The 16699-nt window shown below is 36.8% G+C and overlaps 1 protein-coding gene across 1 annotated transcript in view; it reads right to left on the reverse strand.

Annotated features, from left to right (window-relative positions):
* The window catches only part of LOC113438593 (cytosolic phospholipase A2 beta-like), a 38567-nt gene extending 30617 nt beyond the window's left edge, over window positions 1-7950 (reverse strand). The window contains exons 1-3 of the mRNA XM_087921781.1: window positions 7853-7950; window positions 1596-1668; window positions 33-169 (exon numbers count right to left, since the gene is read on the reverse strand). Of these exons, the coding sequence (XP_087777907.1) occupies window positions 33-169; window positions 1596-1668; window positions 7853-7873 (231 nt within the window). The 5' untranslated portion in view covers window positions 7874-7950. The remainder of the gene's footprint in view (window positions 1-32; window positions 170-1595; window positions 1669-7852) is intronic.
* Between the last annotated feature and the right edge of the window lie 8749 nt (window positions 7951-16699).

Consider the following 16699-nt stretch of genomic DNA (forward strand, 5'->3'; position numbering starts at 1 on the left):
AATTTGAATGCATTGCAACTACATTACACTACCTTGATTTTGGTTTGGATCCTGAAATAAAATGTTTCATTCCAGACTGGGTAGTAAGAATTCCTGACAGTCTGGGTTTTGAATATCTCCCGTGATGCTGTTGGCAGATGCAAAGTCACATAACAATCAGATGTGGAATCTACAGCAGGAAAAAGAAGAAATTGGTAATTGCTTTTTTCAAATATTCAGCACATCTTAATAAACAAAAGAAATATAATAGCTAAATTCCTATGGGTCAAGAGTGCCACCTACTTCTAAAGATACCTACATTCTATTTGTTATACTGTACATTAATCTATATATTATTAGTCTTTAAAAGGTAATTTAAAATAGTAACTGTGAGAGGGACTTTGGAGTTCTAGTGGATGATCACTTAAACATGAGCCAGCAGTATGCAGCAACAGCCAAAAAAGCTGATGAATCCTTGGTTATATAAACAGAGGCATAGAATCAAAGTCACGTGAAGTATTGCTACAGCTTTATAAAGCCTTGGTAAAGCCACACTGCATCCACTTTTGATCACCATATTGCAAAAAAGATTATGAGACTTTGGAAAAAGTGCGAAGAGCAACTAAGATGATTAAAGGCCTGGAGACTAAAACATATGAAGAACAGTTGTGGGATTCGGGTTTGGTTAGTTTAGAGAAAAGAAGGACTTGGGGGGCGGGCGGGGAACATGATAGTATTCCAGTATTTGAGAGGCTGTCACAAAGAAGAAGGGGTCCATTTATTTTCCGAAGCACAGAGGGCAGAATAAGAAACAATGGATGGAAACTAATCAACGAGAGAAGCAACCTGGAATGAAGGAGAAACTTCGTAACAGTGAGGACAATTAACCAGTGGAACAGCTTCCCTCCAGAAGTTGTGGGTGTTTCATGACTGAAGGTTTTTAAGAAGAAACTGGACAGTAACTTGTCTGAAATGGTATGCAGTTTCCTGCTTCAGCAGGGGGCTAGATTAGAAGACCCCCAGAGTCCCTTCCAGCTCTGTTCTGATTCTGAAATACATGCCACCAAGAGTCAAGGTGATTGTGGCAGACTAAAAATGCAATAAATAAATGAATTAAATAATTTAAAGATTTTTCAGCACTTTAGATTCTGAGAAATTCTTTATTAAGATGTCGAATTTTTAGAAACAATTTTGTTTAGTGGAAATGAGATTCAACTTAATGAGATAAAACATCAAAAGAGAATAGGAGCAGTGCAAACTGGGTAAGAAGACCGATTCTCTTCATGGAAAAAATGTAATAAGAAAGCATGTCCTGGTTTGGGTTCCAGAAGAGACTATTTGAAGATTCACTGAAGGAAATGTATTGGAAACCAAAAACTGATACTGGTAGTCCTGCTTTTGGGTTGGAAACAGTGTTGGGTTAATAGGAAACAGAAGCCTAGAGACTAATGGTAGATAATCATGGAAAAATCTGAAATAAAAGCAAGAGATGCTGTTGAGAAAAAACATTTTATATCCCGTATAAGCTGCAAACAATCAAGTTTATTATATTTTATTTTGCTCTAAGTCACAAAAAAATATCTTAAATTCTCAACCGTAACATGCCAGGAACTTACATGGTGTATAAGTGGTGATGATACTGGCTTTCAGAATCTTGACAGACAGCAGGGATGGTGGAAATAGTTGGTTCTGCAGTGGAAACAAAGCCAATAATGAGGGCCTGAGCCAGTTGCTAGGATCTATCATGTGGTTTTGTACACCACCATCCATGTTCCTTTCATTTGGCGGCAATATGCTGATTCTGTAAACTGCTTAGAAAGAGCTATAAAATACAATGGCATATAAATCTAAGTGCTATTGCTATTTATTATAGGCTGCTTATTATATTTCCCTATAATGCACACCTGTAAAAGATCCTTAGATGCTGCTATGGAGTTCTAGTGTAGTGCAAAAGGGAAGGGCCATCCTGGTTTAGTAGCCCTAAAACTCATGAAATGCATACTTCCCTTGTTCTTTAAATTTTCAGGTGTTTTCCAATTTATTTCCTTATTATCACTATACTACAGAGCTATGGTTGCTATATTGAATGTTCAGATGCTATTATCTTCAGTAGTTAGATTATTATATTTTCCAAATTCAGGTTACTTTCCTTATGCAAATAAATAAATTTGCAAATAAATGTAGAGATAACCATGGTTATACAATAATCTGTGTGATAGAGCCCATCTCTTGGAATCATTGATGGTTATTATATGATACTTGACTGATATATGTTTTTTTTATTTTTATGTTAAGTAATCTATGTGTTTATGTGAAAGAGCTTTATATTAAGCTCTGTAAAACTGGCAAGCTCAGGAAACATGAAATTCTAGGATTTCTGGAAAAATCTATATTGCTAATAGGTAGTTTGGTAGATTCTCAAAATCTGACCATGGTAATTAATTTTTCTGCAGAGTTACTTTGAGTATTGCAGAGATTAACACCAAAGTTAATATTAGACAATTAAACAAGAAGTAAATGATAATCAAGGAGCTATTGACAGTAGTTGGTAATCAAAATCACCAAGAACACTCCCACCAATACCGGCAGGCAAGTCAGTTATATATAAAAATAAAAGCAAATCCCACTCCCTTCTAGCATCTATAGTGTTACCCAATTTAGTAATGAAACATCTGCAAGAAAAACCACCAAGCACAGAGAGCGCCAAGGATCCAACAGTTCAACTCTGAATTTCAAATACTCTATATACACTTTCCATTCCTGTAGATGGGTTCCTTATCATACGTATTTTCATGCATACCATTTTCTGTGTATACATACACTCACACAATGAAATTGAATTATTATACGTCCAAAATTAAAGTATCAAAATGTACATAAATTGAGACATAATAAAAGCTTTTCTTTCTAAAATGCTGTATTAATGATGTACTTCTATCTAAGGATGTTATAGGTGAAAATTTGGTTATTATATCTGAGAATGTGAAGAGCCGAACTGAAGCCATTTTGTGTTTGCAGTCTGAACTTTTAAAGCTCAGACCATTATGTAATGTGTTTTCTGCTAGAAATAATACAAGATTGCAAAACTATGTACTTGGCATAAGTTAGAGGTATGTGCTGGGATGCTCTGACATTAGATGCCACATTAATGGTTTTCTTATAATCTTCTGGAATTTGCATAACAGGAAATCTGACTATAATGAGAATGTTGGGAGTTTCCCATGGAAGGTTGGAACTTTCTTAAGAAAACATTTGTATAATGTCCATATATGGGAAACAGGAAGTTTTATGTAACCATGTGATTTGATAAACCTATATAAGCTGTATTCTCTAAATGGAAATGTCTCCTTTTCTGCTAAACATGGTTTTGGAGTAGAGGGGTTCATACTGCAGTATTTTTCCTTAATAAAGCCTCCTATGGATCAGATTATCAAAAGTCTGTTGATTCATTTTTATGTACTTCTCACAAAGGATGTCTTTATCCAGTTATAATTTTTGCCTTGTAAGTCAAAGTGTGTTGTATTTAAAACCTTACAGAATTTTAATTCTTCTCTTTCCAGGCTTCCTACTTGTCTCACTTTCTTTAATGATGCTTTTACAAAAGAAAGCCATACTTATTGCTTGGAAGGATTCCCATGTTTAGCATTTTGTAATGCAACCATTTTATTATCTTTCATCATTTTTTACAATAGAAATAAATGAGAAGTTATAGAAATTAAGATCATAAAACAAGAAGTGCAACATTTGCCCTGCAAATAGAAATTCCAGCACTCATTATGCATTCAATTAAAGCATAAAAATATAGTTGCTCCATTTTTTAACATGCACACCATTAATTATTTCCCTTCAAAGGTGCCTATAGAATTGTAGCTTCAGTTCCTCTTATATAAACTATAGAACATGAAATTAAAGAACTAACCAGGCAAGTTAATTTTTTCCCAGGCAAAGTTGCCTTATTTTTAGCATCAAAATTGCAGACCTTTTCATTGATCAGCAATTTCTTAGCAAATTTGGTGACCTATGTGTACCTATGTGTACTTATATCATCTCACACTCATTTGTACACCTATCTGCACAAATGAACCTTGGTTCTTGGTCTGTGCCCTAAGGTCTTCTTCCACCCTTCCTGTTTTTCATGGATTTACTCAAATCCTGACATTACCTTCCTTGATTGTAGCACAGAAATCTGCATCTTCCCAAGAAATACAGCATATATGTGAGTGATAGTCAAGGTAGCATTTCCAAATCTGATTTCATCAACTTGCTGTATGAAATTGCTGAACTGCCAGCTGCATGTTCTTTGCATATATAATTGCAGTTATATAACTAATTAAACAGAGTTTCAAATGAGCTTTACGGTAGCAAAAGTGCACAATTCACTTTTCATCTTCTCTTGTCTAAATATTAATATCCTGCTAAGGAAAATAATTAAGGAATCTCCTACTGTTGCAGGGAGGCATATCCATTAACTTCTCCTATAATCCTTGTACTATTTTTTTTTCCAGTTCTCTGGTAGTTGTTGGCTCCTAGTTTCTTGTCTTCTCTCCTCCAAAAAACATCCATCCCAAAAACCCATTCAGGATAAATTAGTCCACCTCTTTGTAGATGTTTCATTACCTGACTAGGAAACATTATGTTACCTGGTCAGGTAATGAAACATCTCTGAGCAAGTGACTGGAGAACATTGTGGGTTTTTTTAAAGCATTTGTTTGTCTAATCAATACATTTAGTTAATTGCATATAAAGCATACAATACACAGAGTCCCTCAAATGCATATAAAACAATGTATATTGGGAAATCATATATGCAGGATCTGTATAACTATGGCATTTTGGTATCTGACTTTCAAATTATTTAAACTATCAGTTAAAGTTGGAATTGAATATATATACACATTGACACAGATGGGAATCTGCTCGTTCCTAGCTGACTACAATATGTTCTATGCCAGCGGTCCCCAACCTTTCCAGCTTGGCAGCCCAGCACAGTGCAAGGGGGGACATGTGAGTGACAGACGTACACACTCACAGCTCCATTCGTGCCAGTGGCGTATACGTGGGCCCTTTAGTTGTGTGAATGGAGCTTCGCGCTCGAGCAGAGGCTGTTTGTGCTCATGTGCAAAGCTCCACTAGAGTGAGCAGCAAGTACTTGCACCCAAAGCTCCACTTGTGCAAGGGGAGGGCACTCACACGCAAAGCTCCATTTGCTTGTAAGCTTTGTGTGAATGTGCTTGCTCAAGCAAATGGAGCTTTTTCTGCAGGCGCTTGCCCATTTCTCCTGTGGCCTGGGTTCCTATAATACAATAAACATTGAACATTTTCTGAAACCTTTACTATCCTCAATTGAATCCAAATGTGTATAAATCTGACCAGACAAGCTCCTGGAGAACTACAATCATCACACAGAAGAATGTATTCCTCTCCAAGATTAACTTTCATGAAAGAAAGTTGTCCAGCTTTGCAGCAGAGCTATTTTATAGCATTAACCATACACTCCCCAAAACAAGTAGTCCATGGTGGCACAGTGGTTAGAATGTAGTACTGCAGGCTACTTCTGCTGTCTGCCAGCTGTCTGCAATTTGGCAGATCGAATCTCATCAGGCTCAAGGTTGACTCAGCCTTCCATTTTTCTGAGGTGGGTAAAATGAAGGCCCAGATTGTTGGAGGCAAGATGCTGACTCTGTAAACTGCTTAGAGAGGGCTGTAAAAGCACTGTGAAGAGGTCTAAGTACTATTACTAAATGGTTCAGCTGACAGTTTAGTTTCCCTAGAGAAAAATATTTACAAAAGAGAAAAATTACTGATCTAATCTGATATATTTCTGCTCAATCTTCTATTTTATACAATTAAGCAGAGACACAACTACATTTCTCCTGACTGGAACTGAAAGGGAAATTAAGAGTATGTCTGAATGTGGGCTTCATTATAACATAGATTTTTCAATGCTAATGTTTTATTTTATTTGGAATTGTGGTGAAAAGGTAGACTACCTATTATATTTGATAAATGTAAAAATTTAAAAATAGTCTGATATTATTCTGATAATCAGAATATTGGAACAAAGGGTTTTTAGGTAGTAGAAAATTTATAGGAATATTTTCAGTTATATAAAATGGTGTGTATGCCAATTTATGCCTATGAAGAAACTGATTCAAAATAATTCTCACAGCTGACTTGGTGTCTAAATAAGAATTAGACCAATATCAGAAGGAATAAAAATACCAGCAAAGAATTAAAGACCCTCAAATATATAAAAATTATATTATAATTGTCATTTTTAAGAATTTAATTAAACCCATAAAAATTGGAAATTTATGCATATAGGACTTTATATGTGCATCACAGGTTTTTAATTTTACAGCTACATGTACAATACACGCTTTCTTTTAAAATGCATTGGTTTTTCTATTTTGCATTGTAAAGATCTTCAATTTTCTTTCAGTTAATTCTATATAGGGTTTTAAATGTAATTCATCGAAGGGGATTTATTGGAATTGCCCAGTCATCTCTCCCAATAATTACTCCCAAATTTGAGTTGCCATTCTCAGTTCCTTTGCTTTTTAAGATCTCAGCTACAATAGACTTAAATTACAAGTTCTGCTATCTGTGCATTCCTGTCACATTTCAATATGTTTTTAGCTAGATATTTGTTAGGTATGTTTTTAAAAGATTACATTCCTTTTGAAACATAAAAAAGCCAATAAAAAAATATAAAGACTTATTGGAAAGACTGAAAACTTTATGTGGATTTTTTGCTAAAAAGAAAAAAAGCCCAAATTGATGATGTTTAGGACTAAAAAGATTAAAGAGGAAAAGAGTGAGCCTGCAACTACTGGATAGAAAGAAGGACAGAAGTCATAATTTACATTTTCTTTCTCTTTTTACTTCATTTCTTTCTTTTTAAAAAAAACTCTCTTATTTTTCCTTTTTATTGTGTTCAAAAACTCTAAGAAAAGAAAAAAGAAAAAGTCCAATTGAATGGAGAACTGAATAAAAGGAATTAGTTTTTTCTTTGCAGGCAAAAAGGTGTGCCCCTTCATAATTAAATGGCAAAATTTGAAATGCAGCAGACACCAACTTCGTTTGATGCGATCACATGGGTTTGAGTGATGCGGGCAGCCACCAAGAAATCAACAGGGTGCAACCTCATAAAATGGTAGGTACATCTTATAACTTGGTTTTTAAAAAATAATACATAATTTGCAGTGTTCCAAAATTCTATCGTTGATAGTTTCAAAAAGACTTCTAGTTTTTTTAAAAAACAAAAAAAGCAAACAAACAGGATTAATTATCAGTATGAAACCAACACCATGGAAACAAAATGAATGAATGAATATGGAACAATGTGCTGAAATCCAAGTGAACAGCCAGATTTTCTCCCCAAACCTGCTAATTAAGACTGAGATGTTGAAAGGCAATCAGCCTTCTCCCAGCTACTAGTTTATTTTGTTTTATTGGCACATGTGGCATTTTTTGCAAGGACACTTTGTATAAGTCTTCAACTTTCTTGAATCACTTTTCTACTCCTATCCTTTTAAAATAATAGGTCTACAACAAGGATTGACATTCTGAAGAAGTTTGCTTTGTCCATAAGATTTAAATAAAATTTCAGCCATTCCTTTCATTGCCCAACCAATTTTATAATGTTCAAACCCACCTAGTAACATCTTCTTCCTGTAGAGACAGAGAACCCATCCATTTATCAGAACACCCAGAAATTATTCAAAGTTTGAATTAGGGTCAGCATTTTATCATATCATTTATCAATTCAGACTGAAAGATTAGTGGGAATGTACCTAATTGTTATGATTTCTCAGCAGAGTTTCCTCAAGAAATATATATCTATAGAAAGCAATAGCGTTGTCTTCCTTACCTTTTCTTCTGTGGTCTCCATTCTTGTCAAATAATCTTTTCATAAACACTAGAAACAATTGAGCAGTTAGTTGACAGACAGACAACACTCAGATCTGTTGTTGCTCTTCCTTGGCACATCCCAAAAGACAATAATCATATATGCTTGTTCCAGGCTCCACCCAATGTGATTTCTGAATAAAAAAACAAGAAAGGACTGTGAGGTGTTTTTTTTTTAAATATCTGCAGAGTCATACTTCACCACCACAAACCCAGATGAAGTAACCAACCATTATACATTTAGTGCAGTACAAACAGTTCCTGGTTTTTCTCTCCTTCTCTTTTTATTTTACACACGCAAACAGTAATTATTTTCTTGTTAGAATTACCTATTTTTCAGGTACAATGTGGTAAACCCAGGATCCCCAACTCCCTGACCATGGCCCCTTGCCAGGCCACGGCCTATTCACAACCAGGCCACATGAGTGGCAGGCTGGTGCACGCATGCATGCATGCAGCTTGACTTCCACAAGTTCTGCTGCACAAGCATGCACATGCACGCTGACCTGCTAATCATGTAAATCCAGCTGCATGCACATACCAGCCCGCCACTCATGTGGCTGCTTTGCCTCTCCCCACCCCCTCCCGGTCAAGCCACCAAGGCGGGCAACCACTACAGTAGACTATAACTGTTAATATCATGATCTATGGTGAGGAAAGAACACGTCTCCAGGACAAAATGAAATTACATAACTGGCAATAAATAGGTGGTAGATAGAGAGTAAAAATCTGATCCCAGATGATGGGAGAAACAAATTGGTTGTTTGGTTGGTTGGTTAGTTGGTTGGTTATGTGTCATCAAGTCAGTGTTGCCTCTTAACAACCATATACAAGCAGATAAACTTTTTCCCAGATGATATGTCCCAGGCCACTCCTTGAGGTTTTCTAATGTACACCTATAACCATTATAATGAAGTCCATTCACTATGTTGTTGGTCATCATCTTGAGTTACAAAAAGATCGTTCAAAGTAGATAGGAGGCATGAATATAGCCATTCTCTATAATGCTTCAATATGGCTACATCCCTTCCTGTAATCGTGGGCCAAGGGTAGCTGCATTATCCTAGGAACTGTCCTAAAATAGAACAGTATGATGTGGAAGACTCTAGTGGCAACTGATATGACTGGGAAATGTTCTTCCTATTCTCCAAGCAATCTAGTATATCTAATTACATGGCTGAATTTAAATATTTATCTATATCTACCTTATTGTCTAATGCAATAAAAAGATTTGATGCAGGGTTTTAAAATAGCAATGAGGCACTTTTATTGGCATAAATCATCTAGCATACAAGCTATTGACATACTTCATAACAAGATATTCTTGGAATTATTCATAATACTATTTCACTCGTTGAAATTAGGGACAAAACAACATTTACAATTTTGTTCCTTCTGCCCCTTCTTTTTACCCTTTTCTACCTGGGAGAACATTTTTGTTCAAACCATCACACTTTTCCTTTCCCCCACCCAGTGGTGGGATTCAAATTATTTTACTACCAGTTCTGTGGGCATGGCTTGGTGGGCATGGCAGGGGAAGATACTGTAAAATCTCCGGTCAGAGGTGGTATTTGCTGGTTCTCCAAACTACTCAAAATTCCTGCTACCAGTTCTCCAGAATTGGTCAGAACCTGCTGAATACCACCTCTGCCCCCAACCCACCCACAAACATATATCCTTTTCTTCGTCTAGGATCTTTCCTATTACATTTCTCCTTGCTATACAACTATAGCACATAAAGCATGGCGCCATCCTCCCATTTCATATTCAATTCATTCTACATATATTGTGAACGTTCAACAAAATAGAAGGTGCAATGCAGTGGCAAGAAAGAAGATGAGAACCCAAAAGCTATATTAAGGAAAAGAAAATTTAGAAAGGAGAAATTGATAGAGAAGAAGCCAAATGACAAAAAAAGAGGAGCTATGAATTTTTACAACTAAACTGGAATTTCACAAAGAGCCGCCCAAGCAAGTTGGGAAACTGGGTCAGGAACATTCCTGAATGGTGCCCTTATAAGATTATTGACACATGCTTAGTTCTCTGCATTTTTCATGGTGCAAATATCTCAACTAGCTAGCTAGAAACCACAGAGGCTCCATGAGTGACAGCAGGTTCTACAGAATCAGTATTCGTAGAGTATTTGAAATGCATATGAAGAGTGGATGTGATTTTTCCAAAGGTGTTGTGTAAGCTGAAAGTGAGGGCGGTTAGGTGTCTCTTAGATGAATCTCTTATTCAGGATTGCACTGACTTTTACAACAATTTAGCTTACAGTTACAAAAGCACTTATGCTTGCAGATAACCATCACTCCAGCAAAGTTTATGTATGTAAATACATCTCCCTGCTTTAATTCAATAATGTCTTATCTATTTTCATTTCAATGAATTTTAGAAAAAATCTTTCTAAAAATATTGTCCCCCCAAAATTACTATACATCTCTTGTAATGATGTATTATAAACAATGCATTGTAAGTATGGAAACAAAGAATCTACAATATTTTATTGATCAGTTATTGCATATATTTAAGCCTCATTAGTAAAGAGAATAGAGAATAAAGGAAGCTCTACAGAGAAGTGCCTCACCTTTTCTTTGTCTGTTACAGGTAATCCTCAACATATGACCACAATTAGGATGAGAACTTATATTACTATGTGATGTGGTAATTAAATGAGTCACACCTAATTTTATGACCTCTTTTGCTGTAGTCGTTGAGTATATCATTTTTTGTTGTTGAGCAAATTCAGTTCCCACCTTTGACATGGTTGCTAGAAGCTGCCTGGAAAGGTCATAAATGGCCATCACATGACCTCAGGATGCTACAACCATCATAAATACATGCCAGTTGCCAAGGGCCCAATTTTGATGATGTGTTTGTGAAGATGTTGCAATAGTCAAGGGGGTGAGAATCACTTGTACGTAGCAGCACTGTCATAACTTTGAACAGTCATTAAGTGGACTACCTGTAGTTTAATATATTTATTTCCTTCCTTTCAGATTCTGAAGATGCTTCCATGGTGACTTCCCACTGAGAAACCACTGGAAGAAGGAAACGAATATAATTGTTTCTCTGGACACCCATTGTTTGCCACTCTCTGGCTGGGAGATCCAGCATTATAGTTGCCTAATTACTTTTGGAGGCCTGAGCTCTTGCACGTTGACATAATTAACCTTAAGATGCTGGTGAATATCTGCAAAACCAATTGCTGGTGTATACTTGTTTTAAAGCAGTGTTCTGATGTATACTTGTTCTAAAGCAGTGATAGTGGGATCTTCACCTTCAGCAAATGCGCATCAAAAATCATGGAGAATTAACTGTGTACATCAAGAAGGGAATGATAGGAGGCAGTGAGCAAGAGTGATATTGAATTCATTCATTTATTCATTTCATTTCCACCTCATTACAATCCAAGAGATAGTCAGTGGCTTACATGATATTAAAACATTAAAACATCCATAGAAAACAATTAACAGCAGAATAAAATAAACCAGAGTCAACATCTATCAAAATAAAAACTGTAGCAAGAAATAATAATAAATTAAAAAGAAAGAGGACTGACACTCCCAAGTTAATTAGAATACTCTCCACAATACTTTGGTTTTCACCCTTTGATTGCTACTGAAGCCTATTCCACAGGAGTCTCACTGCTACTGAAAAGTAGCATCTACTAGGTTCAGTTGGAGAATATAAACCGACAGCAAACAGCACTGTATACTAATGGTGTTACCTAGTTAGGTAATGAAACATCTGCAAGAAAACGAGCAAGCTCAGAGAGCATCAAGGACCCCACATTTCAACCTTTAGATACAAATATTCTCCTTTATTTCCCAGAAGAGGGGGGGGGAACTAAGAGTAGTTTCTTCCTAGATGACTAATGGATTGGGTTGATTCATATTGCAGTAAGCAGTTCTACAGATATCCAGGTGCCAAACATCAAAGCTTTAGACCAGGGGTCCCCAACCTGTGGCATGCAGCCCACTAGTAGGCTGTGAGGGGTTTTCAACTGGACCATGGAAATGGTCACTGAGCACCGGCACACACACATGCATCCTCATGAAGTCCACAAGTCTTAAAGTTCCCAAGGTTGGAGACCTGTTCTAGATGAATTGTATGCTTCTAGATGAATTGTAGCTTCTGAATAGACTGCAAAGACAGGCCCATGGAGACTGCATTGCAATGGTCTAACTGAATGGAAAAGAAGACATGACCTGGTACAAGGCTAGATTGCCTTGTACTAGGTCTGGTCATCCTTGGCACACTAAGCTGATTAAAAACACCCTCTAACTAAGACTTCCATTTGCTGCTTAAGCAGAAGCAATAGATCCAGAAGGATCCCCAAATTGCAAAGCTATTCGCCTGAGGGTAGTGCTTCTCCACCCAGAGATATAATGTTGACGTTGATAGAGAACCTTGATATACCAACAGTACAATCAGAATTATCTATGTAGAGAAAACAAATGTTATGTTGGATGCATTCTTCAAGCCCATCTATGAAATAATTCCAGAAGCAGATCAGTGGTGGACTTGGCAGGAGAAGGTTACTGCAAAATCCCCATTCACTCCCCACCCCACTGACCTGCTTTCCAGCTCTGCTCTCCTGTGCAGGGCAACAAAAGAAGACTCAGCCAATCAGCTGGGACTCAGGAGGAAAAGTATAGATGGGGGTGGGGCCAGTCAGAGGTGGTATTTGTCGGTTGTCCAAACTACTCAAAATTTCCGCTACCGGTTCTCCAGAACTGGTCAGAACCTGCTCAATACCACCTCTGAAACAGACCTATTCTAATGTTATGATTTTCAGAGCCTTGAGATGATAGGAACCCAAGTATGGGTAGAAGTGAAATAACCATTGGAACAGATATCCTTTCATCTAGCTCCTTCTCCCTCAAAAATATGTGCCCTGCTTTTTAATAAGAAATAATAAAACAGCTAAGCTTTGAGATCACAAAAGCTGGAACTAAATACAACAGAGTTTCCAGGTTGCCAAAGAAGAATAAGATTCAACAATTTCTTGGATCCATTATGTTGCATATCAGTGATCCACCTCATCAGAAATGTTCAACAATTATTAGCAAAAAAAGAGAGAGCAAACAATGAAGAAGGAGATAAAATTAAAGACTGGATCATATTTTACAATAAATTTACCTCAGATAGGCATTGTTCCATGAGCTTCACCTTAGGAGGAATGCAGTTTAATGATGTACAGTCACTCCCAGGCTTTTCTGGCAAAACTCTTAGCACTAATTATTCTAATTTAATGAGTAACAAGATTTCCAAGGTTGAATGAAATTGAGTGGAGAGATAACTAGATTCCTTTAAGTAATATTAGGTAATGTATCATCAGAGCGATGCCATGCTTCTTAAGTGGATTTGGATCAGCTTGTATATATATGTGTGTGTGTGTGTGTACATATTAACACGTGCGCTAAAGTTGAATCAACATTGATTTCAACCCAACCCTGCTATAATGAACCAAATGCAGGAAGTTCTCAACTTGCAACCAAAATTGGGAACAGAATTTTGCTCACTAGGTGAATTGAGTTGAGTCATCACATGACCAGACCCAGTTTATCACCGATTTAACTGTGGTTGTGTTATGAGAATCACATGCTTATTAAGTGAATTGTGTGGTCATTAAATGAATCCAGTTTCCTCCATTGACTTTACTTGTTGGAAACCAGCTGTGAAGATTGCTAACTGTGATCACGTGACTGCCAGACATTGGAACCATCATAAATGCAAATCAGTTGACAAGCGCTTGAATTATGATCATGTGACCAGGGGTGGTACTATAGTTGTAAGTTTAAGGACAAGTCGTAAGTCACTTTTTTTCCAGCCATAATTTTCAACCATTGTTAAATGAATGATCATAAGTCAAGGACCAGCTGTACAGAAATTACAATTAAAAAACTATAAGAGCATAAAGATATTCAAAAATCTTCATAAAAGTTACAAACATTCAGAAATTATGAAAAACTGTACCTGTTAGTATCATTGATATATTCTTCTTAATAAGGTAAAGGTAAAGATTCCCCTCTCATATACATGCTAGTTGTTTCCACTCTAGGGGGCAGTGCTCATCTCCATTACAAAGCCGAAGAGCCAGCGCTTCCGAAGATGTCTTCGTGGTCATGTGGCCAGCATGACTAAATGCCGAAGGTGCACAGAATGCTGTTACCTTCCCACCAAAGTGGTCCTATTTTTCGACTTGCATTTTTACATGCTTTCGAACTGCTAGGTTGGCAGAAGCTGGGACAGTACCGGGAGCTCACTCTGTTACGTAGTGCTAGGGATTCGGACCGCCGAACTGCCGACCTTTCTGATCGACAAGCTCAGTGTCTTAGCCACTGAGCCACCACATCCCTATGTTCTCTTAATAGTTTATATCTAACCAGAAGTAATGGATTTGATTCTTTAAAGTTCCCACAATTCTGGGGGAATTGGAAAATCCTTATTTTAATTCTAGAATATATTTTTCCCAATGACTGCTTAAAATTCCTATCTTTGTTGTTAAAAATAAATAGAAGAGGGAGAGGAAGAGAGACAGATACAGAGATATGATAGATGACTGACAGACAGACAGACCTGAGGCATCTTCCCTGTTCCAGACAGGTGGGAGATGCTTCATTTCCGTTGCAGGAAAATCTCAGCTAAGAGATTTTTCCTAAATTAAGGTCAATTAGGGCAACTGAATTCAATTGGTGAAATTCACTGTAAGAAAATGTCACTCCCTACCTTGCAAAGGATAATTAACACCTTAAAATCACAATTGTCATTTAGAACCAAAACTAATTAAAGCTCACGGATTCAGAAGATAAAAATAAGAAAACAATGTAGCAGTTTGAATGTATCTCTTTGCATAGAGATAATATCACTTGCAATTTAGGATCCCACAGTAAATAAAGATAAAGAGAGGGCCCTGCTATTAAGAAAAGTGAGGTGGTAATGAAGAATATCTCACACAGAGATTTTGTTATTCCAGTTTTGTTATCCTGCAATTGTATTTAGTTATATTAAATTATACTTTATGCCCCCTCCCCTTCACATGCATACAGAAAACCTGAATGTGGTTTCAGACAAATTAAATGCAAACACAAATAAGGGGAAGATATAATATGTTATTTTTTTCCTTTTTATTAAATTTTTATAATATATTTTTTATTTTCAATACCAATAATACAAACATAATACATATATATCTAAATACAAAAAAGGGAAAAATACAAATATTATAGTGCACATACCCCACCCTCGGGGACCTTTTTCGTTTCTTATATTTCTTCTTCTATAACTACTAAAAGATATACACTATATTCCAATTGTGCCCTTATCCCCTCCAATACAACATATATTTTTAGTAGGTTTATTTCCTTTGCCTAAAATCACTCCGTATTTCATTATAATTGTTTGCTTTAATCACCCCTTTTTAAAAATTTAATTTCTGTTATTAATTTATCATTTGTTGCTATACTCCAAATTTCATTATACCACTCATTTCTTTGAATATCCCAATTTTGTCCTCAATCTTTAGCCATCACTAATTTAGCTGCCATTATCAAATTTACAATCAATTCCTTTTTTTTGGTTTCATTTATAAGATGTTATTGACAAGGGGTAAATGTCTTTAAAAACCAGTGAACAATGGGACAAGTAAGAGAGGCTGACTATGTCTATTTTCCATTTTTATGAGTCCTGTAGAATTCTTCACAAACAATGAGTTGGATCCAGATTTATGTCTAACTGAGTTCCAGTTCTGCAGAACAACCATCCTCAACCTGGATGTCCTTTATTCTAGATATGTGGGATTCACTCTCAAGATTCTCAGCATTGGCTGGAGAATGCTGTAACCTGGAGGACACCTACAACATTTAGAGCAGAGAAGGAGGGTGTCCAACTCCATCCTTGAAAGCTGCCCTGGAGGGAACCTCTTGGGCAGCATGGGTAGTGGGACCATGAGTTGTGAACATACAAAGGAACTGCAGCAGTAAAAAAAAAAATCAGCATGCACTTTTCCTCCAGAAGTATTCATAGAGGTACAAACCTGATTTTACTACCTTTTGTGTCACAGTCTAGAGGTGCAAAGCTTAATGACACTAGAGATGATCTTTGCTCTAGTGGTTTAAGACCTAGCCCTGTGTGGTGGGGTGAGCTCCCATCACTGGCCTCAGTTTCTGTCCACCTAGCAGTTCAAAAGCATCTTATATGCGAGTAGATAAATAGGTACCCCTTTGGTGAGTCAGTTTGTGCAGATGGTTAGAATCCTGCTAGCGCTGGACCTTCCTTGTTGCAATTCCCTTTCATGAGGCGGCTTCAGTGATGGGAGACAGCTCCAGATGCTGCTGCAGGAAAGCCACTCGTCTTTCTTTCTGGAGCTGAGCTAGCTGTGATGCACCTTGGAAAGCACGCAAGCATGAACCAAATAGGGCTAAGCAGTTTTAGGCAGCCAAACTACAACTCTGTCTTAGTGTTGTAGTCTCGTGGCTAATGTAACATTGCCATTCACTAAATAAATGAATACATTTGCCATAGTTCTTAACTAAATCACTGCAGTTGTTATGTGACTCACAACTTAACTTAAGATCATTTTGCTTAACGGAAGCCAGATGGGAGGGTTGCAAATGGTCATTATATTACCACAAGATGCTGCCACTATGGTTATACCAGTTGCTAAGCACCAAACGTTTGATGATATGATCATAGGGATGCTGAAGTGCTTATAAGTGTGAGGACTGATTGTAAGTCACTACTTTCACTGCTATCATAACTTCACAAAGTGGCAAAATAATAGTTGTAAGTCAAGGGCTACCTA

This window comes from Pseudonaja textilis, chromosome 1, assembly GCF_049901715.1.
Source record: "Pseudonaja textilis isolate UNSWEBS1 chromosome 1, rPseTex1.2, whole genome shotgun sequence".
Classification (NCBI taxonomy): domain Eukaryota; kingdom Metazoa; phylum Chordata; class Lepidosauria; order Squamata; family Elapidae; genus Pseudonaja; species Pseudonaja textilis.